Here is a 27,718-nt window from a genome sequence, read left to right on the forward strand (position 1 = left end):
GTTTGCTAGATTCAAGCCTTAACTTCATAACCTTTTTTGACGTTGTCGTCTGATTTGGATGGATAAATTACGTAACTGTCCCTACCTCGCCTACTTGACCATCTGACCCCATTCAGCTGAGCCAGCCCTGTTCTGATTCTGATGTGTCTGGGTCTTTGACCTTGCCTTCAAGGGTACTCTGTTTATGGGCACTAGACAATGCCACTCCCTGCAAGGCCAGCATCCAGAGGTGGCTGAGTGTAGTTTGCTCTCCTCCCCAAAGCTCCATCGACTCACCCCAGTTTTTTCATACACACAGTGAATATTTTCTCAGTTTTCGATCAAGGACGATTCAAGCTTGCTCCCCAGCAAATTCCTGGCTGACACTTTCCTTCAAACAGATTCCCTCTGCTGAGCCCCTTCTATATAGAAATTCTAAAACTATCCCTTGCTTCTTTGCTTAAAACCCTTCAGCCATTCACAATGCACTTGGGATAGACTACAGAGCACTTAATGCAAGTCCTTACAGGATCTGGCTCTCGCCTTCCTCCATGACCTCATCACACGCCTTCTCTTATGCTGCAGTTCCAGCCACACTGGCCTTCTTTAACTTCTTCCAGCAGAAGCTACACTTCTTTCCTACCTCAGGTCCTTTGCATGTGCTACTGTTCCCACTTTCTGAAACACCGTTTTCCCTACTCTTTGCTTGGATGCCTCCTCATCCCAGTCTCAGATGAACTGTCACTTTTTTTAGTGGAAGTTTTTCTTCTTCGTAGAGAGTGTCACACTTTGTGCATTTCTATGCTTACTACCGAGACCATAAGTTGTGTGGGGCTGTGTGTGGTGTTCTGTTTGTCCAGCACGCATCACAGTGCTGGCATATTCTAGATAGTCAGTAATTCTTTGCTGAATGAGTAAATACCACAGTGCCACAGCAGTCACCATTAGCCTTCAGTTATAACTGTAATAATCATTCATATCACCACTTTTGGCTCATGGGAGGTACTGAGTAATTGTATGTTGAATTGGATGGAGCTATCTAAATGTCAGTATCTCGAGCAGTCATTAATACAATTATTTTATATTACCCCTATGTTTCTGGACTCATTTAGTCTTCTATAGCTTCTAATGCAGTAGCCTTTCTGTTCTTACAGTAAAGAAGACATTTTAGCAAAATGTGCCTTTTTGGGGGACTAGCCTTTCCTAACTTTTTAAAAGTGCCACTGACCGTTAGCCAATTGTCTTACAGATAGTACTCAATTTTGTTAAGTGTAAATATAAGTTCTGTATGATACTTAGTGATTTTATTTGTTAGCTTGTTTGTTTACCTCCCAGCATCCCAAGAGATGGATTAGTTCCGCTGGCTCCAGGTGACAGAGCGCAGCCTTAAGACACTGAATGGAAGCTCTAGTTCTAGATTATCTAATGCTTGTGGCTTAAGCCCCGCCCCCTCCGCATAGTTCTTCAAGAACCTTGCAGCGCCCCCCCCCTTCAAACCTCGGAATAGCATCGAATTGCGTTAGAACTCTTGAATTTTAACCATTTAGATCCTTAGAGCCTGCTGTTTTTCTGGGTTTTGCTTTGTTTTTTGTTTTTGTTTTGCTGTATCAGCCTGATAAGATCATAGCCCCATAAAGATTTCATATCCTTGTCTCTGCACCTTGGCAGCTGTGGCTACGAAACTACAGCATTTTAAAAAAATGATTTTGAACGTTGCATCGTTAGTGATTTTTTTTTAAAAGCGCAAAAAAGATAAAACAATGCTGGAAAAGAAAAATGAGGTTTATCTGTGCTGCTTATCACGCCCGGGCATTTTTGGAAATCCAAATGGGGGTATGAGCGTTTTGAAAACAAAAAACAAAAAACAAAAAACGGCAGCGGCCCAGCGTCGTCGGGGTTCGCAGCATTGTGACCGCGCGCCTTTAACTCGGCGTGACCTCGGCGTCCCGGGCCCCGCGCCTCGGCCGGGGCGGCGCATCCCCCCCCCCCCGCCGCCTCCCGCGTCGCGCGCATTGTTGTCCTTTAGCGATTGGTTGCTGGACCCGAAGCAGCTGTGCAGAGCCGGGCGGTGTAAAGAACCTGAATGCAGGTTAGCGGGCGGCTGGTGACTCACACGGGGGATCGAGGGCGAGAGAGGAAGAGCCGGAGGCCGCCACCTCTGCGTCTCCCAGGCGGCGTGGACCAGGTGCCCCGGCGTTTGCGGCTGTCGCAGGGGCCCCCGGTGGCGCCCCCTCCTCTGGCTCTCGCCGGCCTCGAGGTTGGCGCAGGTGGGCCAGGCAGGGCACCGCAGACCTCCCAGTTCCCACCGAGGGGGTTCTCGCTCTCTCCGCGAGGGGGAGGGAGCATCCTAAAAATATGTAAATATCCAGGCGCTGACTCGCGGCCGGGGTACCGGCCCACGGCCCCCGCACCGGCCCACGGCCCCCGCGCCGCCGCAGACTGTTTTACATGAAAAAGAGAAGCCTGCAGCGATCGGTGCTCTAACTTAAGGCAGCTCGGTGATTAGCATGAGACTGGGCGGCTGCCCTGCTTCCTGCCCTTCAAGAGCGGTTCTGCGCGCTCGCGACCGAGCGGCGGTGCCACCGTGCGGGTGTGGATCGGCAGGCACGGCCTCGTTGGCAGCCATGGCTCCCGACGCCCCCTCGGCCAGTAAGTAGGAGCATGCATGTGTAGGGGGGCACACGCGTGTCGACGCGCGCGCGCGCGCGCACACACACACAAGCACGCACACCACCCTGAGCCTCACAAGGAGGAAGATTGACGAGGCGCTGCAGTTGCGAGGACGACTCGGGCTCTTCCTGGATTCCGCAGGAGCCCGCCTGCCGCAGCTGCTGTCTGCAGAGCCGGCTCGGCTCCCCGTGCACACGCGCCCCCCATCCGAGCCTCTGTAATGAAGACTGCCTCCCGAGGACTGCAGGGGAGGCAGAGCCAGCCTGCGCCCGGGACTGCGGGCCGCGCGGCCGAAAGGCCCTGGGGGACACGACCTGGACCCTGTCAGCCCCACGCCTTGCTCTGAGCCGCCGGGTGCCGAGGGCCTGCCGCCTCCCCTCCGGCTTCCCGGGCGCCCGATCCCGGGTCAGCCCCGGAGGCCTCGGCTTCCTCATTTGTTTGGGTCTTTTGTGCCGTGGCTCACAGTTGGCTAAGCACTCCTGCGCTGAATCGGGCCATTGTCTGCGCTCCCATTGCTTTCACGCTGCAAGTCTCGGCGCCCCCACCCCGCCCGCCCCCTCCCCGCCTCCTCCTGGCCGGGGAGCCTCCTAACGTGCCTTTCCCCCCAGGAATCTGGAAGCTATAAGCCGGGCGGATTGCAAATGAAGTGTAATGCATTGTGGGACGTGTGTAAAATCGGAGCCTTCGCCGTGGGGGTGTGTGGGGGCGTGGGGAGGGCCGGACCCGCCGCTGGCGGTGTAGACGCCGACGAGGAGGGGCTGGGAAAATGTGCGCAGAGTCCGCCTGGGTCGTGCCCGCCGTAGACGGATGAAGCAGCGCGCTGCGCCCCGGCGCTGAGGCCCCCGGGATCGGGGCGGCAGGTCGCGCGCTCCCCACCATGAAGAAGACCCGGAGCACAACCTTGCGGCGAGCCTGGCCTAGCTCGGATTTCTCGGACCGGGCCTCGGACCGCATGAGGTCCCGCAGCGAGAAGGACTACCGCCTGCACAAGCGCTTCCCCGCGGCCTTCGCGCCCCAGGCTTCGCGGGGCTACATGACATCAGGTGGGTACCCGCGTTTCTGTCCCCCCTCCCCGGGCCGGGTCCGCGGGGCGCGCTCGGTGCGCCGCCGCTGCCTGGGTGCTTAGGTGGGAGGACGGCCGGTGATGGATGCGCTAAGTTATGGGGAAAGCAGGGAAAAATTAGCTCCCATCCACCATTTTGTACCTCGGCAAGATCCACAGCAGGCCCTCTCAATATGGGGTTGGAGAGCTATTAGTTAGGTAAAATGAGGGAGGGGGCCGTGCCGGGCGTTTTGGCTGCAGGAGATAAATGACTGCAATCTTCTCGCGCGGCAGCCTCCGGGAGCTTTTGTGGCCGCCTGCAGGACCGAGCTGCCGGCTCCTGCCTTGTGGCCAGTTATCCTAGTGGGTATTTCAGCAGCCCCGGGTTCTTAAAAGGGAACAGGTTCCGTGCACGGTTCTGGATGGCCTGAGTCGGGGAAGAGCCCCCACGGACGCCGCTGGCTCGTCCGAGGTGCACGCGGAGAACTCCGTTGGCGCTCATTGAATGCATTCCGTGGGGTCATGGTGTGGATGCGGATGGAACGCTCCCATGATTCGGTGTGGATCTAACATGTGTGGCTTTGAATTAGGCTGTATGGAAAGCATGGAGGCTGTGTTTGCATGTCAGGCAGGAAGGGCGAGCACAACGGTACACGGGAACGAGGGCTTCAGGAAAGGGCTGATCATCGTAAAACGCAGTGCTGTTAAAAGCGTTTCGGAAGGAGTCGGTTCCCTTTTGGCAGTACGACGGAATGGCTTTGGTTGTGACTTGGGAACCCAAGGGATAGCGTACCGGAGGAAATGCTGAAGGAGGAAAATCCTGGAACTCCTTCCTTGTTTTCTCCTTACTGATTGCCGACCACTTGTACGCAGTGATGTAGAAGACATCAATTTCTGTTCGTTCTTCATTTCGAAAGAATTAATTTTCTGCCGAAGGTGATGTGATGGAAGAGCTGAGGCTGTATTGGAAACCACACACTATTCGGAATCATTCTGAGCCCTGTCCTAACTGGCAAGATTGCTTTAAGCTTGTGGTTGGTATTCACAGTGTAGCTCTGCTATCTTTCCCCTAAAACAGTAAGGTTTTTTTTTTTTTTTTTAAACTGGGGCCAGGATCTCATGCTTTAAAAATGTCTTGTGACCACATTTCCATAAATATAAAACCTAAATAAAATAACCATCTTTTTTATTGCAAAATCTGGCAACAGAAGGATGTTGTACTATTTTGGCAATAAGACTCCCTTGATTTTTCTCTTTCATGAAAAGCCAGATTTGCGAAGTGACAAGGACAGTTGATACTTTAGTAATTTCAGTTAAACACTACTGTGGTTGCTACATTCTTCAGACTTGGGATAGTAAATTTTGAAACACACCTAAATTGAAATCTAACGACAAAACACATATGTACATAAACGCATGTCTGCACGAAGTGTTTAGATAATCCCAGGTTTCAAATGCTTGGGTTTGAATGTCTTCATTCCACACTGAATGGCTTCCCTCTTTTTGAATCCCTCTTCAGCAACTAGTACTGACCCCAGGTGTTAGGCTATAGGAGGGCAGGTGGCCATAATTTCTTCAACAAACCTGTGAGTTCTTTAACAATTTCAGGCATATTCCCATGGAGCCTGTTTTTATCTGTCTTTGGCTTAGTTCATTACCAGCACATTTTCATTATTTGCTAAAGTACCTCTCTGCAAGGTCTTTTTGAGGGCTCAGGGAAGAAACTCTTTTAATTTTATTTGATTCTCTTTTTTTCTTTCATTTCTTGACCTGCAGATGGTAAGCTGGTCTTAGAGTGATATTGAAAGATAAGCTGTTTCAGTTTGGTGGTTTTCTATGCCGATTGAACGTTAGGTACCCACAGAGAAAAGAAACACGAGAGATGAGGCAAGAAGAGCTGTCATTCATTCAGCATTTTCTGGAGTGTCCCCTAAGAGCAGAGTGCCTTGCTAGATTCTCATGGGGCCATAGGGTTGGATATAATATGGTTTTTCCCAGGGACAGAAAGCTATCATTTATGCATCATTAGAAATGTTAGCTAGAACATGGAATACAAGATATTGGTGCTAATGGAAGGCAATAGTAAGATAGTAATATTAAGACAGACACTTACAATGAACACTGGGAGAATGGATGAAATCAGTCATGTGCATCTTTTGTGTGTGTGTGTGGGGGGGGTATCTTATCAATTTCCTTTTCAAATATGGCTCTTTTCCAAATCCGAGCCTTGATAGGAATAGAGGGTATATTGAAACATGCAGAGATCATTTACAGGAAGTTCTTCCTCTTAAGAAATGTAAAGGAAATCCACTTGTATCAAGTTAGTGACTCTGGATACAAACAGAGCCTTTGTCACATAAAATGGAATAGAAAATGAAGCAGCTGAGAAACCCATGAGTCTTTTCATATTTCTTCTTTCTGTTTGTCCAGTCATTTGGGATGATGATGACTGGTATTATCACAGTTCATTTTCACTAAGAAGGGCTTTTTTGTTACTGAGTTCAAAGGACAAGATAAGTTACCCAGTTACTTAAGGAACTTAAAATAACTTCAGCTGAGACTCTTTTTAGAAATCCATCCCCCCCCCCCCAACAAATACTCCTAGAAAATATGGGGGGAAATTAATTAATTAACTAATTAATTAATTTTTAGCGTTAGGAAAGGAGAAAGAGAGAGATATCCTTGGAAGTGTTAATAGCTGTTGTTTTGGTCTGGCGTACCTGTCATACAGTAGATACTGGAAGTTTCACTCTGTTTATTAAGGCAGAATTGCAGGCGTTCATAATAGCTTTCTAATGAGACAGCACCATTTCAAACAGCCCTCTCTCCACTCAGAAGTAATTACCAGTTTGAAATGTGATTTATAGCAATAGGCTTGACATTTAGCCTGGGCTTTTTCATATAGCTTCAGGATAAACTACATTGAAACTCAAGAGGTTCGGATAGGCGCATATAAAACTTAAAAAGAGATCCTGTAAGAAGCACGGTTCAATAGAGAATTGTGAAACTTTAAATCTTGAAAACCGCGGCTTTTATGACTATGTAAGCTCCCAATTCATGCTACCAAATCTAAAATAATCCTAAGAATTCACAGGCCTCCTCCTGGCAACCAGCACGTCCCGGGGCCATGGGATGAGCTCATTGTTCATCTTGAATATTAATTTCCCATTGGTAGTTTCTGGACAGAAGGGGGGAAAATCTTGCCTTTTGTTCAAATCAAAATGAATAACTCAATGTGCATTGCATTCTCTGAAGAAGAAAAGAGGTTAGATCAAATGGAGGTGGGATCATTCTTCTGCGTTTTCTAAAACTAGAAATGACTATAGCAATTAACTAGAGATAAAAGTAAACCTCCCTCCCCAAAGAGGGAAATAGCTGTATAATTCGTAGTGCTTTACATATGAAAACATGATCCCAGACCTCCATGGGATAATTTTCAAGGGGCCAAAGCTTTTGTTGGTGAAACTGTTTAGAGCCGTGTCTGTTAATGGTGTGACCAGTGACCTCTTCACACAAATCGGGCTACTGACTCCATTTTCTTCACTGCCTTCTCCCCTAGCCCTGGGTGTTCCATGTGTAATGCCACCAAGTTCGGGGGCGTTCTGTAGATCCGGTTTGGAAAGTAGTTTTTCCATGAGACTGGTTCTCCAGGGCGTGTTCATAAAAGGGGGTTGCTTAACGGGAGATACTTCCAAAGTCATGGCTCTTGCAGACGGATACTTGGCATTTTAAAGAATAGGAAAGCAGACAGTTTTAATATTATGGCTTTAAAGGATTTGGAAAGACAGAGTCATTAGAAAGGCCCAAATAGACATGTTTTAAGAAAATTGAGATCAGGTTTGTCTGCCCATCTCACTAATACCATTGGTGGGGAGGAATGACGAGCCCACCACTTTTGATGAGCATATTTGTTTTCATTTTATAGAAACGAATTCTGGGGCACAGCTGATGGCGTGTCCCAGTTCCTTATGTTCTGTTATTTTAAGAGACGTGAGAGTTTTCTGGGAGGGGAGGATGGAGACTCGAGGTTCTAATCTGGGCCTGCCACCAACCAGCTGTGTCCCCGGCGAGTAACATGACCTCCCTTCCCGTCTGTAACGGGTCCTTCTGGTCCCCACTTCCATTACAGAATTGGGCCCCGTGGTGCCTCTGTAATGAGCCATCACAGGACTTCCGAGCACTCACACAGAAATCGTTAGATATAACCTTTGCCCTTTCTGCTTATTGGAGTCATGTGCTTCCCCGTATGTGGGATATGTGGGCACAGTGCTCATTTTGCAAGAGAATCCTAATTCCCGCCATCCCCCAGCATTGCATTAAATATGCTCAGGGCTTGTCCCGGCAATCAGAGTAATGGGGGTGGGAGATGATGGACGGAGCTCTAATCATATGCAAGTCTTAATAAACAGCATCCTGTCGCCTCCTTTCCCCTCTTTGCAGAGATCCATTTCCAGCCAGCTACTCCAACTGTGTTTTAATTTGAAACTACCTGTGTTGACTCCTTTCATCAGGCCAGTGGAAGTGAGGAATATTTCACTTGGTGGTGAATGACTTTATTCTTTATTTCCCAGGAGAACATGAATGCGCTCACAAAAGGTCACCTCTCTTGGTATTTCAATATCTTTTACACTCTCGTGAACGTTTTTATTTGAAAAAAAAAAAAAAGGAATATGAGTATATTGTATAAAAAGCCTTCACATTTTTATACCTGGAGAGCAATTCTGGCTTAAATTCCCTGTGCCCCAGAGAGTTAGGACAGTTCAGACAATAGCATATTCTTTGGTACACGATTGCTTATGCTCAGTTACAGTTATAACCAAGAAACAAAATCTGGTTAGATCCTCGCTGGTGGCATAACATGCTGACTTTCGAATTTAGGACAGGCTTTTGGAGATCGGTCCTAGAAGCTGCGTGGAGCTTCCTCTGTACGGGATAGAGTAGAGGTTTTCTTAGAGTTCGTAAGAATGTAGTCAGTAGTCAGCTCTAAATTAACCTTAACCGCAGTAACTCCGGAAAGAAATGACATGGGTAATTTTTAAGTAGATAGTAAACTTTTCCTTAAGTAGTTAATCCCCAGACTATTTTTATGTGACATTGGAATGTGCAACCAGTTGGTCAGAAAATCCATTTTCTACTGCCTAAATATTTCTAAAATCCGCCCTTCCTTCTTCCTCTGTGTCATTTAAATCTTCCTCGGTTCTGTTACGGTATCTTCTAGACTGACCTCTCTTCCAGTCCGGTTCATCCTCCCTGTGTCCCCGGAGGGCTTTTGTGTTATTGTTACATCATTTCTCTTTTCAGTGTTTCTCATCCCTGCGGATGAATTCCTAGAACAAGGCTCTTCGTGGCATGACCTCCCCCGACCTTTTCCATCTCTCCTTCCAGTGCGTTCCCCAGCACCCGGTGCTCTAGGCTCGGGAGTCTTCCCTTCAGCAATATCTTGCTGCCGTGTCGTGACTTTTCGTAATGCCTCCTACTCTGCTAAGAACGTGCTCCCCTTCTTCAGAGGTCTGATGGAATCCTATGAAACCTTCCAGAAGCAGCTCATACACCCCCTTCTCTTTCCATCTTCCTCCATGTCCTTTTTGGAGTAAATCACTCCCATGACATCCGTTCCATACATCTGTCATAGCCACGTGGCCACGTCAGGTCATGCCACGAGTTCCCAGGTGGGTCTCCTGTCTGAGCTGCTGAGTCCCTGGGCGGCAGTCCGTATTCTACTGCTGGCTCTCTTTTGCCAGCAGCCACAGAGCTTGGCACAGATCGGGTACTCCGTAAACGTTTATCAGAGGAATGAATAAAATATGACTTCTATTAAAAAAGTGGAAGAAGACGGGGCAGCTCTCCATGAATTGAGCATTAGAAAGCAGTAAATAATAGGATATAATAGAGAGTCAGGTGGGGTAGTTGGTACGGTTGGTGTAAATGGAATGGGAGTTCCAAGAATGGTGTCCGTTAGCAGAGGCTGCCCAGAGGGAGGATTTCCCTGCGTCCCGAAGGACTGCCTGGGTAGGATTTCGGGAGACGGGGAAGGAGGCGGATGAAGGGAGGTTGTTGATGCGAGAGGAACCAAGGATGAAGAAAGGAGCATTTCAGGAGAGGTGTCTGTGGTGGCTAGTAGGACAGATGGGAGAGAAGAGGATCTCCAGGCTGGGAAACCAGCGAGGATGTGGCCCAGAGGGCATATGTGATCAAGCCATGAGAGGACGAGCGATCGCCGCAGACCAGTGCTCCCAACACTGTGGGGCATTAGCCTACTGTCCCCAAGACTTTAACCATGTCCACGCACCACCCGTATTATATGCTTGATATTTTTCCTTCACTTTTATTGACATTTTTATTGACATGAATTAAAAAGATTTTGTATTCTTTGTGAAATTGCAGGTTTCATTTGATAATTCTATTTTTCTAATCCCCATGAAACTCATTAACATATTACTGCTTCAGTTAAAATAGTCAACTAAGTGCTGCTTCACCTACCTGAGTCATACTCATGCCAAGGTGGTAGAAAACCCGTATCAGCCGAGGAAGAAGGGATGGGACTGAAGAGGAAAGGGAGACTCTTCGAGAACAAGGAACTGGACATTCTTTGTAACTGGATTTAAGAGGTTAAAAAAAAAAGAAAAAGAAAAAGAAAAGGGACGCTCAGTCGGTTAAGCGTCTGTCTTCAGCTCAGGTCCTGATCCCTGAGTCCTAAGAACGAGTCAGGCTTCTAGCTCACCAGGGAGCCTGCTGCTTCCTCTGCCTGCCGTTCCCCTGCTTGTGTGCTACTCTCTCTCTCTCTCTCTGACAAATAAATAAATAAAATACTAAAAAAAAGAAAAGAAAGGTAAAAAAAAAAAGATTTGTGTTAGAAGAATGTGGTGTATGGCTAGGAAACGGGCCATGGAACCAATGACGAGTTCCATTTTGGATGTAAGGGGCTAGTTAGACACACAAGTAACAGGAAAGGTTACAGATATCATCGGGGGGGGGGTCATCCTCTCTTAGCCATGTTTGTTGAGAACACGAGGATAGCTTGGCTTTGTTGTACAGCACGTTCCATTTCTTAGAGGGGAGCAGAGGACTGACTTATTTTTATTCCCAGCAGATGGAGGGTGAGTTGGATTCGGTTCACTTTGACTCCTCATTGGGTTTCTGCAAATGTGGGGAATCAAGGTTAGGATTGCTGGGAGATCCTCTGCTCTCCCATTCTTAACTGGGAAGTGCTTTTCAGTGTTAGGATCTATTTTATCAGTGCTTGCATTTACCCAGAAGCCACTGTGTTGATAAAAGGGATATATGTTTGATGTGTATAGTCAGGTGTGAAAAGGTTAGAGCTGTGCACGGAGCAGCTCAGAAGACTAGACTAGCTATGTAAATAATGTACATTTCAAACATCTGTCATATACCTCTGGAGCTGAAAAATTATGGCTTGAGTAACTCATACACACAGTTAAAAATCTCCATTTATCTTTCTGCTCAAATGCATGATGGCCCCTCCAGGCCAAGTTTTCACTTTTTGAAGATAAAAGAGAGATACTTGGCAGATGCCTGTGAGCGTTAGTGGTAGCAGGACTTAGGCCTGGCCCCGTCCTTCTGATGGCCGGGGTTTCAGAGGGAGGAACCGTCTAGTTTTGCAATTAACACCACCCCCCCACCCCTACTGCACATTCCTGTCTAGCTGATTCTCCTAAGAGTCAACAGGCCACATACTGCTTTGGGCATATCCAGCTTTCCCTTTGAAATCAGTTATTCATTATTATGTGAAATGAGGGGTCCTCAGAGCAACTAAAGTACTGCGGTATTTCTCATTTTGGGGGACTACTCAGCATCTGAACCCCCGGCTTCCTGTGTCTGTGTCATTCCCACTGTCAAGGGTTAAATGAACACCCCCACCTCCCAGCCAAGAGCCATTCAAGTCTTAACCTCCAGTACCTATGAATATGACCTTCCTTGGAAATGTGTCAGATATAAGGAAGGTGATCCCGTAAGGCAGGTGTCCTTGTAAGAAGAAGAAGAAAAGAAACACAGATGTGGGCACAAGGTCATGTGAAAGCAAAGGCAGACAACATGAATGATGTGTCTACAAGCCAAGGAAGGCTGGCAACCACCATGAGGCAGGAGAAAGGCGTGGGGTGGGTTGTCCGTCAAAGCCCCCCAGGGGAAACAGCCCCACCTCTGCTTTCTGGCCTCCAGCACCTTGAGAGAATGAATATCTCTTGTTTGAAGTCCTCTGGTTTAGGGTACTCGTTTGGCCAGCCTCCGGGGAATTCATACACCCGCCTTATGCATGTTGGCGAGGCGGAAACCTCATTTCTCTGTGTGGGTGCTGAACTTGCCATGGGGTCGCTTTCCTGGCCCTCCTGGCACGGAGGGCGTGGGTGCACGATGTGGGTTTGAGCCAGTCGCCCTGCCCTTGCCTTTGCAAACTTGGGAGCGGGCGCTCCTCCTGAGTGGTGGGGGCTGTGAGGCATCGTCCCCTCGCAGGGTGGCGCTGTTGTGCTGGGCGGCGTTCTGGAGGCGGAGCGGGCAGCTGGCAGGTGGCGAGCCATGGGGCAGGGCTGGTGGCACGTGTGTGCGCTCGGTAGTGGCTGTCCTCATCAAAACAGCTCGGCTGCGGAGTTCCAAGCCTGGATCTCCAACCCCCCTGAAATGCCCAAGTTGCTTATAATATTTCAGTAAATAGTTCAGCCTCTCTTTGTCAGAGAGGCTGTGTCCCATTGCGATTTAGAGTAGAGATGCTGGCTTCATCATCCAGCCTTTCCAAGACGGGCTGGGGAAATGCGGCTAAAGGACCGACTTCTTCGGGGCCTCAGTTTCTTTACCTGCAAAATGGGAATAATAATAATGGTGTGTCCCCATGAGGTTTGCAGTGAATTATGTGAATATAGGCGAAGCACTTACAGCCAGGCTTGGCTTATAGGAAGCATGGTCTCAGGACTGCTCGTCCTTAACATTCGGAAAAGAGCCAGCATTGGTTTCTGTTAACCTAGTGAGCTCATTTGAGTTTTTCATTTTGATTGGTTTTAAAATAATTAAGAGGAGTATTTGGCCATCCCCCCCCCCCCACACACACTTGCCGACTAGTTACTTATAATGAAGACAGTGGTCGGCTGTTGATAAGCTTTTAAATAATGCTTTAAAGGGAGTAAACATGCCCCTGAGAGCTGAACAGGAGGGATGGCCATCATGTCAGGTGGTTTTTCAACCTTTGCAAGGCTGGCTTCATTCCGTCACTTTATATAGCAGCAGAACATTGTGACTTAGGGCTTTGAAATCGGAGGGTTGTACATCGGTGTCCTCGCACCCACTCTCTGGTTGCATAATCTTGGCAATTTATGGGATCAGTCTGTCCTGTTTCTCCTCTGTCAACCGAGGATAAAACAGTATCTAAAGGATAGTTGTTATGTGCATTAAAGGAGCAAAGGCGTACAATTAACACAGCGCCTGACACAGGGTAAGAACTTTGGCACATTTTTGCTACTATATTATTATTTCTTTGGGGGTATAACTACAGGACTGAATTGTTCCTAAATGTTTAACACCGAGAGTATAGAAGAAGGGAGACAACAGGTAACGTGTCCACGATCAGGGAGAGTTAAAAACAGCTTTCAATCTGACTCTCATACCTATTACTCATTTGATCAAAAATCAAATATTCCATTCCTTATTGATTTTGGTATGGGATCTTCTTAAGAAATCTACAGAATTATTCATTTACCTAAGTGGGCTCACTTGTCCTTGAAATTCCATCTTAGGAAGAATGGTAGAGAATTGTTGTGTATTCAGTACTCCTGTGGGAGACGCATCTAAGAGAACTTGGCTTCGCTAGAATCAGAGGAACAGCGCCCCGTATAACCAGATTCAGCTTAATCTGAGATACCTACATTGACTTTTCAGTTGAAGGTAAAGGGGGGCGGGAAGCCTCTTCTGGGCTGAGGGTGGGGCTGTGTGCTTGGGCGTGTTTGTGTGTGCAGTGAAATTGACTATCACAGGAACGCGGCGTCGGAAAGCCATGCGAGTCTATGGTGTATCTATCAGGGGCAGTTTTGAAAGCGAGCCCCAGTGGCTTCTCTCCTCTAAACCAAGCCCATTCCCTCCATGAGTGAGTTTAACGATGGTCTCATGGAATCTCAGGTCAGAAGTCCCCCTGAATGGTGTAGGAGATAAAGGGGGGTTCCGGTTTGGGGTCCAGTTGTCAAACGTGTTACTATTTCAGCAGCTTTCCTAAGAGCGGCTGGTTTGGCCACAGGTCTCGGGGCTTTGGGATGGCAGCCTGAGCTGGGAGAGAAAGCCCCACTCCTCCTACAGCTTCCAAAGCTGCCACCCGCACCCCCCCTCCCCACTTTGCTTCCCTTCCCAGGCAGACACTTGAGCCGTGGCCACTGGGATTTGGGAACTCAGAGCTTCCTGCTTTTGCCTTGTTTACTCCTGAGTTTGCATTTTACCTGTCCATTTTCAACACTTTTGCCCCTTCCCCCATCCTCCTTCCTTAAAGTCCAGGGAAGTAGAACTCATGATCCTAAAAGGTATGAAGACCTTGCTTTACAGCGTGCGGCCAACTCGTTGAACTCCCAAAGCCTCTCTCTAATTAGAACTCCAGAATGGGACAAAAGCATTGGCTTTTTAAAAATTTTTGTAGTTAAGATTTTATTTATTTATTTATTTATTTATTTGACAGAAAGAAAGAGCACAGGCAGGGGGAGCATTGAAGGGAGAGGGAGAAGCAGGCTTCCTTGCTGAGCAGAGAGCCTGACATGGGGCTCGATTGAAGGACCCTGGGATCATGACCTGAGCTGAAGGCAGACATTTAACCAACTGAGCCACCCAGGTGCCTCTGCATTGGCTTTTGTTGGTTAAAGCATCATTTCTAGAGAATGTAGATGTTTTGGGGGCACCTGGGTGGCTCAGTTGGGCGGCTAAGTGGGTTAAGCCTCTGCCTTCGGCTCAGGTCATGATCTCAGGGTCCTGGGATCGAGTCCCACATCAGGCTCTCTGCTCGGCAGGGAGCCTTCTTCCCCTCTCTCTCTGTCTACTTGTGATCTCTCTCTCTGTCAAATAAATAAATAAAAATATTTTGTTAAAAAAAAGAATGTAGATGTTTTCCCCATAGGTTCAGGATGCCACAGGCAAAAGGAGCGGGTCTCCCATCTGATTTTCAGGAGGTTTACATTTCCAAATGCAGCCAGAGGTGTGAAGGTTCCTCTCCAGTGAGGCCCTGTGGGTGTCCTCAGGCTGGGGTTGATGCTGTGGGTGTGTGGTAGGTGTGTCTGCTGGTTACACACCATTTGTGCAGATTGTGAGGGCCTGGGAGGTTTCTGTTCCACTTGATGGTGGGAGGCCAGAGTCGAAAGCCCTGGGACCCAAGCACAGTTCCCCTGTGGCCCTGAAATGTAGATATGAGGGGGGAGCCTTTTTACTCTCAACCCCCCTCCTGCCAGGAAGGGAACCAGTTTATTGGGCATGTACTTGGTCCCAGCCAGTGGGTAAGAACTATCGCATCATCTCACACAACCGTCCTGGGAGGCAGCCACTAATGAATATTATAAGCAGCACAGATCACAAAACTGAGATTTTTTTTTTTAAGATTATTTGTTTATTTATTTGGCAGACAGAGATCACAAGTAGGCAGAGAGGCAGGCAGAGAGAGAGAGATGAGGAAGCAGGCTCCCCGCCGAGCAAAGAGCCCAATGCGGGGCTTGATCCCAGGACCCTGAGATCATGACCTTAGCTGAAGGCAGAGGCTTTAGCCCACTGAGCCACCCAGGAGCCCCAACAAAACTGAGATTTTATATACCACACAAACACACACATGTACACACACACACTCACATACATACACACATAGACACTTTAAGTCATGCGTGTATTCAACTGTTAGTCTGTATGTTGGATGTTAGTAAAATTAACTTTTTTTTTTTTAAAGATTTGATTTATTTATTTGACATACAGAGATCACAAGTAGGCAGAGAGACAGGCAGAGAGAGATGGGGAAGCAGGCTTCCTTCTGAGCAGAGAGCCCAATGCGGGGCTTGATCCCAGGACCCTGGGATCATGACCTGAGCCAAAGGCAGAGGCTTAACCCACTTAGCCGCCCAGGCACCCCAGTGAAATTAACTTCTTACTTTTAAGTAAATATTAAGTAATTTTTTTGACCACTTTGGTGGTTTGTCTTGCTCCAACTCTAGGTCTCCCCCACTTAAGAGACCTTCATTGTACCGAGAGGACAGATTTTCGCCTTTCCTGCATATTCTGATTAACCTCAAATATTCGTGTATGTTATTTGAGAGTTATCTCTACTCTGCCAGCTGAAGTTCTCAGAGTTACCCTGACTTGTCTAGAGGATTGTAGTCTCCTAAAATCGGGCACGTAAAGGGATAGGAAGAAGGGTGCTGGGGGACAGTTGGGAGGATAGTGGAGAGTCTTAGGGAGGCAGTGGGGAGAAGGTTGCTGGAATCTTTTCCTGCTGGTGTTTCATACCCTTTCTCTTACCACCTTAGATAGAGTTTCTTCATCTGTCAATCGCGAGCTCCTCCTTGTCTTAATTGGTCTCATGTTTCCATGAGCCCTCCGTCATGTGGGGGAACTTCCCTGATTCTTGGAGGAGATCAAACAGTTGGGATCATAAGCTTTCTAGGCCTTAACTTGTTTGGGCACCAAAGGACTTGACAACAAAATCTGAAACTTTAAATGGAAAGACGTCCCCCCACATAACATCATCTCATTTATTCGTAAACCCTTTTCTTCAGCAGACTCATTTTCTCTTGTATACTTTTCTTTCCTTCTTTAGCTATGTAATCACTGAAGAAACAACACGGTTGAACTTTTGCCATCTGCTGCTTTAGGAGCTCAGACCAAGCATTGTCCTGAGCAGTACTACAGGCCCAGATCCAAATAAATGAATAGTCGGACCCGTGTTCTACACCATAGATTTGAACGATGGTGTGGGGAGGGGGCAAAGTAGGAGGAGCTATATGGGTCTGCATGACGCAAGATAGGATTAAGTAAAGGTAAAGAAATGAATAAACTTGGAATTTTGGTGAATCTGTTAAAAAAAGCATAGATGGCTAAAAAGGGTAAGTCGACCTTGTCTTTGAAAATAATCTGGCGTAGAGTACATCAGATGTATGTTATAATGCCTTCAGTTTAGAGGAAGAGGGAAAAAATGTCTTTGTGATTCCCCCTAGGAATCCCTCTGAGAACATCCTGTGTGGTCATTCCTACTGTTTCAGTGGCCAAGGGAGGGAGTTCCGTGACCCATGGCAATGTAGTGAATGTGAATAATATGAAAACATCATCTTCATTTGGTACTTCTGGTGGTCAGAAGACTTGCAAAATCTAGCACCTATGTAACCCTTAGAGTGTACCTTAAAAAAGAAGATTTTATTTAGTTTATCTTTTTTAAAGATTATTTATTTATTTATTTGACAGACAGAGATCACAAGTAGGCAGAGAGACAGGCAGAGAGAGAGGGGGAAGCAGGCTCCCTGCTGAGCAGAGAACCTGATGCTTGGCTTGATCCCAGGATCCTGGGATCACGACCTGAGCTGAAGACAGAGGCTTTAACCCACTGAGCCACCCAGGCGCCCCCAAAAGATTTTATTTTTAAGTAATCTGAATACCCAGGGTGGGGCTCGAACATACAACCCTGAGATAAAGAGAGGCATACTCTCCCAACTGAGCCAGCCAGGCACCCCTAGAGTATATAATATTTAAAGTAAAACAAATCAAATTCCCGTATTCTTTAGAATATTTAAGAAGAGTCACAAAGCTTTAAGATACACCGGGTTTTCCAAAAAAGAGGGGGGCAAAACCCAGAAATTGCTTTTAGACACTATGTAATAGTCAAAGCTGTATCTCTTATTAACTCTTTCCCTGTTTAATGGCTAATCAGCAAATACTTACATTCAGTCTGTACCAGACTTAAAAATACTAAGTAAATATAACAAAATTGCCAGCTCTTAAGTGGAAAAAAAAAAAAAAAAAGTGACTTACAGTTTCTGTGTATTAACTTTAGAAACAAGGCACCAAAGTAGCTAAACTCAGAATGGAAAAGGTCATATTCCCTTGTATTCAGCCAAGATTAGAGCTTCTGAATATTTGCATATCTTTGTTTTAGCTTCTTATTGCCAGGAAAGCAATCTGGGAGAGATTTGATTAGTCAAGTACTTTTTGAGAGAAAAGCATTTAACGTTATGCTGGAAATAAAACGTATGGAAATGACAAGACTTCTCACCCATTCCCTGTGTCCTGCTGCTTTGAGACTAGTTTGCTTCTCAGGTACAGATTTAACTCTACAGACTCATTCTTTAGTCATGTATTTCTTTTTCCTTTTATTTTTGTTGTGGTAAGATCCGCGTACCATAAAATTTGTCATCTGAATTCTTTCTAAGTGTAGTTCAGTGGCATGAAGTACGTTCGTGTCATGCGGTCCCCACCATCCATCCGCAGACCTGCTGCCATCTTGCAAAACGAAAACTCTGTTCCCATTACGTCGTAATTCCCTGTCCCCCTCCTCCCAGCCCCTGGCAGCCACCTTTCTATCTCTGTTTTGTGAATCATCCATCTCCATCCTTGGGAATTTGTGAATCATCTACTTTCTATCTCTGTGACTTTGTCTACTCCAAGAACCTGATACAAATCCAATCACGCCATATATGTCCTTTTGTGACCACTGTGTCCTCATGTCCTTTTTTTCACTCAGCCCAATGTCCTCGGCATTCAGGTTGTAGCAGACATCAAGATTTCCTCCTTTTTAAGGATAGGTAATATTCTCGCATAGGGAGAGGCTGTATTTTGTGTGTCTGTTCATCTGTTGATGGGCCCTTAGGTCACTCCCACCCTTTGGCTGCTGTGAACATGCACACATCTCTTCAGGCCCCTGCTTTCAGTTCTTCTTGGTATATATCAGGGAATTGCTGGATCTTATGATAATTCTGTGGTTAATTTTTTGAGGAAACTCCATGCTGTTTCCACAGCAGCTGCATTTCACATGCCCACTGACCATGAAGGGTTCCAGGTTCTCCACATCCTTGCCAACATTTGTTCTTTTATTTCCCTTCCTCCCTTCCCTTGCACCCTCCTTCCCACCCTCTCTCTGTCCATCTCTCCCACCCTCCTTCCTTCCCTCCTACCTTCTTCTCCTTTTTTCTTTTTTTAAAAAAGATTTTATTTATTTATTTACTTGAGAGAAAGAGAGAGCTAGAGAGAGACAGTGAGCACGAGCAGGGGGGAAGGGATAGAGAGAGGGGGAGAAGCAGGCTTCCCGCTGAGCAGGGAGCCAGACTTGGGCCTTGATCCCAGAACCCTGAGATCATGACCTGAGCCGAAGGCAGATGCTTAACCCACCGAGCCACCCAGGTACCCTTTTCTTTTGACACCTAATGGGTGTGGGGTGCTCTTAGTCATGTATCTTAGGAAGAGCACATCTTCACAGCTTCCCTGTGTTCCAGATGGTCTTTCTTCCCCAGGAAGCTGGAAGGAAGGTGGAGTGATCTCCATGTGGTCATCTCCCACACAGAGAAACATGATTAGTGTTGGAGGCTTTTTTCCTTCCCCTCAAGACGGCCACAGTTCCCTGGTTAATAAGCACAGTGAAAGCCCAAGTTACAGCAGATACAACAAGGAGATTCTGGTTTCTTTGAATGCTGTCTTCTTTTTTCTCAAATGAGAGACGTACTTAAATGTGGATAAAGTCAACTTCTGGTCATCCGAACGCCCTTCCTGCTTGTGGCGTGTGCTCCGAGGCAATGCTCTGGGATGTAGAGACAAGAACCCTTTCCCCCGGGTGCTTAAAACATACCAAGAACCTGGAACATACGTGGAGGTGAAATGTTGGGTGTTGAGAAGTCACAGGTCCTCAATGAGGGTAGAGAGAGGGCGGCTGGAAGTCGTGTGGTGCATTTGACAGGTCAGCCCGGAGGTGCTCCTGTCTTCGCATCCCAGATATGCTCGTCTGGACGGAGCCAGGCTAGGAATGGGCTGTGTGGACCGTGGCTCCTGGATACCGTCTGTGGACCTGCCAGGGGTTAGCTCCTTCTGTGGAATCATCCAGGCACTATTAAGCAGACATGTGTCCTTGGCCTCCTTCTTCAAGGATTTAGGTTTGTAAGTTTGGGATGAGGCCCAGGATTCTGTAGGCTTCTCAGGTGATTCTGAGGAACTGTGATGTGTGGTAGCCACTGATTTTGTGTTCCTGGCCCAGGGCAGTGAGTCTTTTGGTTTTTTCGTCCCGTTTTTCACTCGACCCCGTCCTCTCATGTCCATGGAGCACTTGTGGAGAGCCTGAGTGCTGTAGTTAAGGAGCCTGCAGACCAGTCCTGGCCTTCAGGAATCCTACAATTTTTCGAAGACCTAGAAGAAGCAATTGTAGGATAGTATCACACAAGCTTGGAGGGAGCTGAGGCAGGGGTACCACACAGGAGTGCCTGGCTGAAATCTGGGGGACTGCAGGGGACTTCAGAAGAGGGACAGTAGCCCTAAGCTGGCCCTTAAAGTTTCCGGGGGTGTCAGCTGGTCAGGGAGGGAAAGCTGGAAAGGGCTTCACATAGACAGTTCTTTCCCTTTGGAGGCAAGCTGGGGGTGGTGGGAGATACAGGTTAAGATCTACAGGGGTCTTTGAGTTCAAACCAAAGAGCTGGGATTTTATTTGCAGGATAATGAGTCACAAAAGAATTTTGAGCAGGGTTGTGACATGTTGTGATTTGCATGAGATCATCCTGACTCGGGACGGTTGATGGATCTAGAGAAAGAACTAGGAGGAGGAGAGGGGTTACCAAAAGCTTGGAAGGGTCGTGGGGGCCAGAATGTGGAGGGATTTCAGTACCACAGTGTCTGTCTCCTCCTTGAAGCAGGAAGTTGGCCACCGGCTGTGAGAGGTGGAAGGGGGAGATGGGCAAGGTGGTGAAGTCAAAACAGTCGAGCTGGTACCAGAAGAGGGATGTGTAGACAGAGTTGTGAGCAACTTCTTGAGGAGCCTGGCTGAGGCCAGATATGGTGAATTTGTGGTGGCATTTAATTTTAAATTTAATTTCGTTTGATTGAATGGTTTTCGTAACCAGTGCTCTTTAATCTGAATGCAGAAGTGGAAAAACCAGACATTCGGATTTTTCTAGGATTGGCCCTTTGCCAGGCAGAAGGCTCAAGAGTTGTAAGAAGCTGAGATTCCTTCTCCCTCTGTGTTGTCACCTTCCAGTGAAGCTGGGGCTGGTGTCTCATGGGAGGTGCGGTCATGGAAGTACAGGTACAATGTAGGACAACAGATCTAGGGCATTTTGCTTAATCTTCTGGATGGTTCTCTGATGATGGTATGCTGAATACTCAAGAGGTGAATCCAAATTCCACAGAAATAATACAAAGGGCAAACATTTTTGAGTCTTTTTCTTAAACTGAGTCATCCCAAACTCCTCTTAATGTTGTTCCAAGAATAATTCAGGGCTGAGTACGGCATCATGAAGAAGTTTTTCTTCAGGACCATTGGTGTTCATCTGTAGCTCTAGACAAGAAAAATTGATCATCTAATTAGGCCTTTGTCAGATGGGACTTGTTATGTATATAATGTCCCACTAGACATTGTAATAAATATAACTAGGACTAGAATTGCACTAATTTGGGATAATTAGGAGGAAGACTTGTCTAAATAAGTGAAAGATTTAAATTTTATAGAATGTCTAATGAAATGGAGTCATTACTTTCATGTCCTCAGGCTATCTAACGAATGGATAAATTATTTATAATTAGCATATCAGTTGTTGCCATATAAGAATTTGCTCCTTTAGTATTTGAAAACAGGTTATTTTTCCTTCGGTAATTGATATGATCCTTTGAAACCGTATTTATGCCACTTATCCATCCTGACTAAAGTAAAGATGACCTTCAGCCTAGTCCAATTCTGTAATTCCCTAAGTCCAAATTGGTAGCTTCCAAATTAAAATGAAATTGTCTTATATGGGAGGATGAGCTAATTCTGGTTTCTTAAAGACATCCTGCGTCTCCTGCTCTCCTGTTAAAAAGAAATACCTATTTCTGCCATCTATATGAGCACAGATACATTTCTAAAATTCATAAGTAAGACACTAAAAATGCACACTGTGTAAATACATCATGCATAAACACATATTCAAGGTAAATTAATAGTTATTCAAGATAAACTTAAAAAGTAAAATGGAAAAAAGGTGATACTTGAGATAAAATAAATACTAAAATTAAAAATAAGTAAAGCATACAAGATAAACATTCAGAATGATAAATATATATCCCAGAAGAAATGAGTAAAAACCATGTTGTTTTTCCCAAAGGATTTTAGAATTCATTATTGACGGCCTATGAAATGCTAGTTACATATATAGTTAATAATATGTATATAATTAATACCGACCTTTGAGGTTGGTACTATGATTATATCAGTTACTGATGAGGGGTTTGGGGTTGAATATTATTACATAGTCAGTAAACGTCGGAGCCAGGTTTGGAAGCCAGATCCAAGTTCCTTTAGTAAAAGCCTTTAGTTCTTCATCCTTCAGTTTAGAATTAGAATAAAGGAAGTGGTGGGATTTTTTTGTTTTGTTTCTTTGTTTGTTGAGAGAGAAAGAAAGAGGTGGGAGTAGGGGCAGAGGGAGAGAGAATGTCAAGCAGGCTCCACACTCAGTGCAGAGCCTGACACAGGGCTCGAACTCATGACCCTGAGATCATGACCTGAGCCAAAACCAAGAGTTGGAAGCTTAACCGACTGTACCACCCAGGTGCCCCAAGTGCTATTAACTAAATCTAACAGAATTAGGAGATGGAACCTGGGTTGTGAGTCAGGTATCAATGTACAGCTAACAAAAAGAAAAAATAAAAATGTTATTGCAAAAAGGGCAGCATACCCTGAAGATCTCATGATGGTACGTCATAACGAATATTAGTCATCGACCCTCATCTGTTTTCCAGCTAGTTGTCTATTCTTTGTATGCACAGACTTGGCAGGTGGCTTTCTGGAAGTAGAGTCAACACCAGCCAGGGGCCCCAGGCCCAGGTTGGGGAGAAGGCTGCCGGAGTTTGGATACAGATCGTGCATGTAACCAGCGGTTTAGCCTGTAGAATGGAAAATAACAGCATCTACTTATGGGATTGTTTTGAGGATTAAAAGCCTTAATAAATGTAAAACCTAGAGAGTCGTGCTTGGCACGTAATTTGTGCTCAATAACAGTTAGTAGTTCTTCATATCAGTAATAACCTTATGATTTGAGGATAGCACAAGCAGATTTGGGTCTCTAAAAAAGGGTCATTTATTTCTTAGAACTCTGTCTTTTTTTTTTTTCTTTTAGTGGTAGGAAAGGCTTAACTGCCCATAATTACAATTTCCCTGACCTGTAGGGAGCAGTTTTAAACGGTGTGGTTAAAATAGATCGGCTTTGTGGGATCGACGTGGTACATTATCAGCGCTCGTGTTGCTGATCTGGAAGTAGCAGATCAGTCTATTGTAGCAGACTATTGGAAGGACTCAATAGTCACGAGGTTGCCAACTGATGCTTTTGATAGGAGGGAGGAGTGTGCGTGTGCGCTGCTGTGACAGCCTCATTACTGCCTTGTTTTGTTCTTTCGAGGGACTTCCCCGGGGCTCGCCAGCTGGGAGGAGCTCCCATCAGTCTGTCCCATCCCGTCCCTTAGAAAATATCCCACTTTCTGTCTGCAGGTCAGTGAACAGCCCCCTCCTCGGGGCACCCTGTCTTCCCCCACGTTGCCCAGAAACTGACTTGGCTCCACGCATGTCCTTGCTGTTGAAGGATGGTCTTGGGGAGGCTGTGATAGGATCAGCAATGGTGGTCAAGGTCCTCTAGGGAGAGGACAGAATTGCAGATGGGTTCCCAATTGAATGGAGGTCCCAAGGGGCCACAGCGCGGGATTGCATCGGTTCTGTATTGCATTGTTTACTTTGTGGCAGCTTCTTTGGAACACAATTCAAGTTTTCGCTCCAGGCCATCTGTCTTGAGTGCGGTTGTCCCTCTTACCTCGGTGAGGACAGGGCTCAGCTCTAACGATGGGGCATTTTGGCATCTGGCATTGCCTCTCCTGTTCCTTGGGGTGTCTTCCCAGAGTGGTCCCCTGAATGTTTGTAGCCCCAGTTCCTGCCTTCATTTTGCAGAAGATAAGCTCTGGGGATTAAAAACAACAACAGTAAGAACCCCCCCCCCCCTTATGTAGGGCTACTTCCATGCCCGAAGGATTTTGGAGTTTGCCTTCTTGAGGTTCTTGAGAACTGTCTCTGTCAGGTGGAGAATACTGTGGAGATAATGGAGGAGAGCCTTGGGGTTGAAGGATTTATTTGTTAGAGATTCCAGTTATTAATGGGTGATCACGAAGGAGGCCTAGAATAAACTTGTCGTTTTGTGGAGGCACAGATTTTGATCAGGGGTTCTGTGCACGTGGGTGTGGTCCGCTAACCCAGGGAGTGGGCTGAGCTTCCTATCCAGCGTCCAACCCAGTGTGGCCCAAGTCTTCTAGGTTTCTGAGACAGAAGAGAATTTCCTTGGTTTCCTTTTGGGAAAGGTCCTCAAAGGAACCCTGACCACTCCTTAAAGAAGTAAGAATGGAAAGGAAATGAAAATGTCTGAGAAAGCTGTAGGTTTTTTGCAGAGAAACAGAAGCTTTGGATAAAGTGTGAAATACAAAATTGGGTGATGGGTTGGGTCTGTGGTGTAACTCAAGCCCAGAAAGGTCAACTTCGATAACTGTCCAAGAATGTGCTCAGATGAATACTGTATTTTTTAAAAGAGATTTTATTTATTTATTTGACAGACAGAGATCACAAGTAGGCAGAGAGGCAGGCAGAGAGAGAGGGGGAAGCAGGCTTCCCGCTGAGCAGAGAGCCCAATGCGGGGCTCGATCCCAGGACCCTGAGACCATGACCTGAGCCAAAGGCAGAGGCTTAACCCACTGAGCCACCCAGGTGCCCCTGAATACAGTATTTTAATTGTTGTTTTAAGTTTCATGCACATAGTCCTTAAAGATACAAAGAGGTAACTTGAAATTCGTAGTTATTTGGGAGAATTACATGGAATCGTAGCCATCTTTATAAATGTCGAGATTTGCTAAAGTCCTGGGACCTACTCGTTACTAATAGGTTCTTTTGAAAGTACTAGACTCTTCAGCCATGGATTGCACCGGGTTCTGAGTCTTTTGTAAACAGGAACATGAAGGGAACAAAGAGGCTCTTGTAAGGGATTCATAACTTTCGCTTCTCACTCCACCCCCACATGTACCCAAAAAAAGACCATTTAGCAGTATCCTGGGGTGGAGGGCCGGAACACTGATGAGCTCGTGGCTAAATGCATTTCTGAGACACACAGCTGTCTTGTTGGCATGATGTGCACTGTTTTCTGATTATTTCTGTCTATCTCTGACAACTCATTATCCTAGCTCCCTAGCTTTTGTTTTTAAGAAGGAAATTGGCTTTCAGTATTCATTTTAAAAGCATAATCGAATAATATGGAGTTGTGTTTCTCGCCTTTTTCTTTTTTGGAGGAAGAAACCATGTATATATATATATATACATATATATATATATATGTATACACACACACATATATATATTATATATATATATATTTTTTTTTTATGCCACCCATCAGTATTTCTGAAAACCTGTTCAAGATACTGATCCATTTCTATGGCATTTTGTTTTGTTTCTTGCGTGAGACTCTGAGAGCCGTGTGTGGCTTCTACAGATGTCTTCAAATCAAAGAGACAGAGCAGCAGCCATAATAGACATTTTCGCCGGGGGATTGTGAAAATGTATTAGTATCAAAACAGCCCTTTCAAAAGTCATCTAGGAACGAGAATTGCTTCTTGAAATGACTGCCTTGAATCCAAACCCTAGCTTGCTGAGTTATTTTTCCCTTTTAATTTCTCGAAAGATCTTCATTAGTCATCTGCTACAATATACTCATTATGGAGCTACCATATTCCTGGGACTCTCTTCGGCTGGTTTATTCCATGATATCAGGTGTCTCTATGCAAGTTGTATATTGGGTGGCAGGTGCCTAGGGAGAGTATGAGACACGGGCTCCTGTTCTTAAAGTCTACAGACGATGGGAAAGAAAGGGACTGACAGACATTCACTATGCCTGGAAGATAGTGAGCGAGGTAAGGAGAAACTCAGAAGGGGCTTTGTACGTAGGATGACCATGTAATTTATCATCCCAACTGGACACATGGCCCAGTGAAAGAGGGCATTATTAATAAATACACCAGAGTAACAGGCATAAGATGCAAAATCCCAGACAGACTGAGACACATGGCTACCCTACTTCTAGGGTTAAGGAATATGCATATTATCTAAGAAATGGTAAACAAGGGCCCATGGCAGGTTTTTACTCTAGAAAGTGATGTCAGAGTACTTTGCACTGCTGAAGGCAGAAGGAGAGGCATGGAGACCATGTAAGGGCTGTTCCAGGGAGCCAGGCCTGAGACGATGGCAGCAAGGAGCTTCTGAAGACGGTGGAGAGGCCGAGTGGTAGACAGACCTGAGGTGTCCCTTGGAGACCCAACTGGCAGACTTGGTGATCCATCAGACATGGTGGGTGAGCAGAAGGCAGGAGTAGAGGATAGCACCCAGCTCTCTGGGTGAGGGAGGGACGTCATTCACTGAGATGGAAAATGCCGGAGGAGAGGAGCAGCTTTGGGGTAGCGGACGTTGGTGAGTTCCATTTTGGATACGTTGTCTGTGAGGTATTTCTGAAGATGCACCAGTTGGAGGTGTTTGGTAGACCTTCTCCCCTCATGTTCATCTGAGAAATCTGCCTGTAGAATATACTAGTAATATTACTCACGGCTTTAATTCTCTATAAAGGTCTCAAGCACCTTGATTTGCCTTGTGTCCCACAAGGGATCCTGTTGCTCCAGAATCATCCAGTTACTGCTTTGAGCCTCATGCTGGGTAAGGAGTATGGCTGCTCCTCCTGACGCAAGCTTAGTGTGCCTACAAAAGGGGGAACCCGGCTCCCTGCAGCACGGTGTTTCCCCGCTGAGTCAGGCGGGAGGAGATGTGGGTGTTTCTGCAGCTCTAGAATTAAAGAAAGGTCCCACATGAGAGCTCCTCATTGGAACCATATTTATAGCCTTTTGCAGAATACTACTTCAGAAATACCTAGTATTTATAAATCATGTCTTCTTTTTTTCTTTTTAAAGATTTTATTTATTTTTTTACTGGGGGTGGCGGGGGGAGGCAAGGAACAAAGGAGAGGGAGAATCCTAAGTGGGCTTCAGGCTCAGCGTGAGCCGGACACCAGGGTGCAACTCATGACCCTGAGATCATGACCTGAGCCAAGGTCAAGAGTTGGACACTCAACCAACTGAGCAACCCAGTGCCCCTATAAAGGACTTTAAAGAGATTGCCTGTATCTTTCCACATATCCTTAGAACATACATACAAAATCGGCAAGAGGCAGATTCACATTCTAAATGGCGGTGAGGAAAACACAAATATCACAACACTTTCCGAATGCTTTATCGGTGAATGTTTATATTACCCTAATATTTACATTTTTAATACACAGCTGTCTAAAGGCTTCGCTTTAATCTCCTGGATAATTTCAGAAGCAGATTATCTAGTTCACCTCCAACGTTTATTTCAGTTTATGGACAGATACGAATATCATACCTTTCCCCAATGTATTTGAAATGGTAGTGATTCATTTTAGATTTAATACTGTAGAATTAGCAGAAGGCATCACTGGGATTGGCTTTTCTTAAGCGTGTTTAATTTTGCTGAAATTAAAGTGATTATTAAAAATCTATACAAAAAAATGGGAGGAGTTTCTGGTTATAATACACCGACCATGCCTGACCTGGGTGTCCCTAACCATTTTGGCCCGGCGTGCAGGAGTTACAATTGTAGTATCCCGTGTTTGGAAAAGCATTTATTATTTATGTGTATATCACCTCATCCTCTCTCTCCTGACAGGATTTGTGATATCTTAAGGAGACATTTAAATCTAATAATACAGGGGCACCTGAGTGGCTCAGAAGGTTAAGCCTCTGCCTTCAGCTCAGGTCATGATCCCA

At 46.1% G+C, this 27,718-nt stretch overlaps 1 protein-coding gene across 2 annotated transcripts in view; it reads left to right on the forward strand.

Moving 5' to 3' along the window:
* The window catches only part of STOX2 (storkhead box 2), a 204,010-nt gene that overhangs the window by 99,929 nt on the left and 76,363 nt on the right, over positions 1–27,718 (forward strand). Inside the window, exon 1 of one of the 2 annotated variants that reach the window (XM_032869876.1) lies at positions 2,397–3,692. The exons of the other annotated variant lie outside the window; for it this stretch is intronic. Within the exon in view, the coding sequence (XP_032725767.1) occupies positions 3,527–3,692 (166 nt within the window). The 5' untranslated portion in view covers positions 2,397–3,526. Of the gene's footprint in view, positions 1–2,396; positions 3,693–27,718 lie in introns of those variants that run through there. 2 annotated transcript variants of the gene reach the window in all.

This window comes from Lontra canadensis, unplaced genomic scaffold (genome assembly GCF_010015895.1).
Source record: "Lontra canadensis isolate GAN:19392208 unplaced genomic scaffold, GSC_riverotter_1.0 scaffold39, whole genome shotgun sequence".
NCBI classification, from domain to species: domain Eukaryota; kingdom Metazoa; phylum Chordata; class Mammalia; order Carnivora; family Mustelidae; genus Lontra; species Lontra canadensis.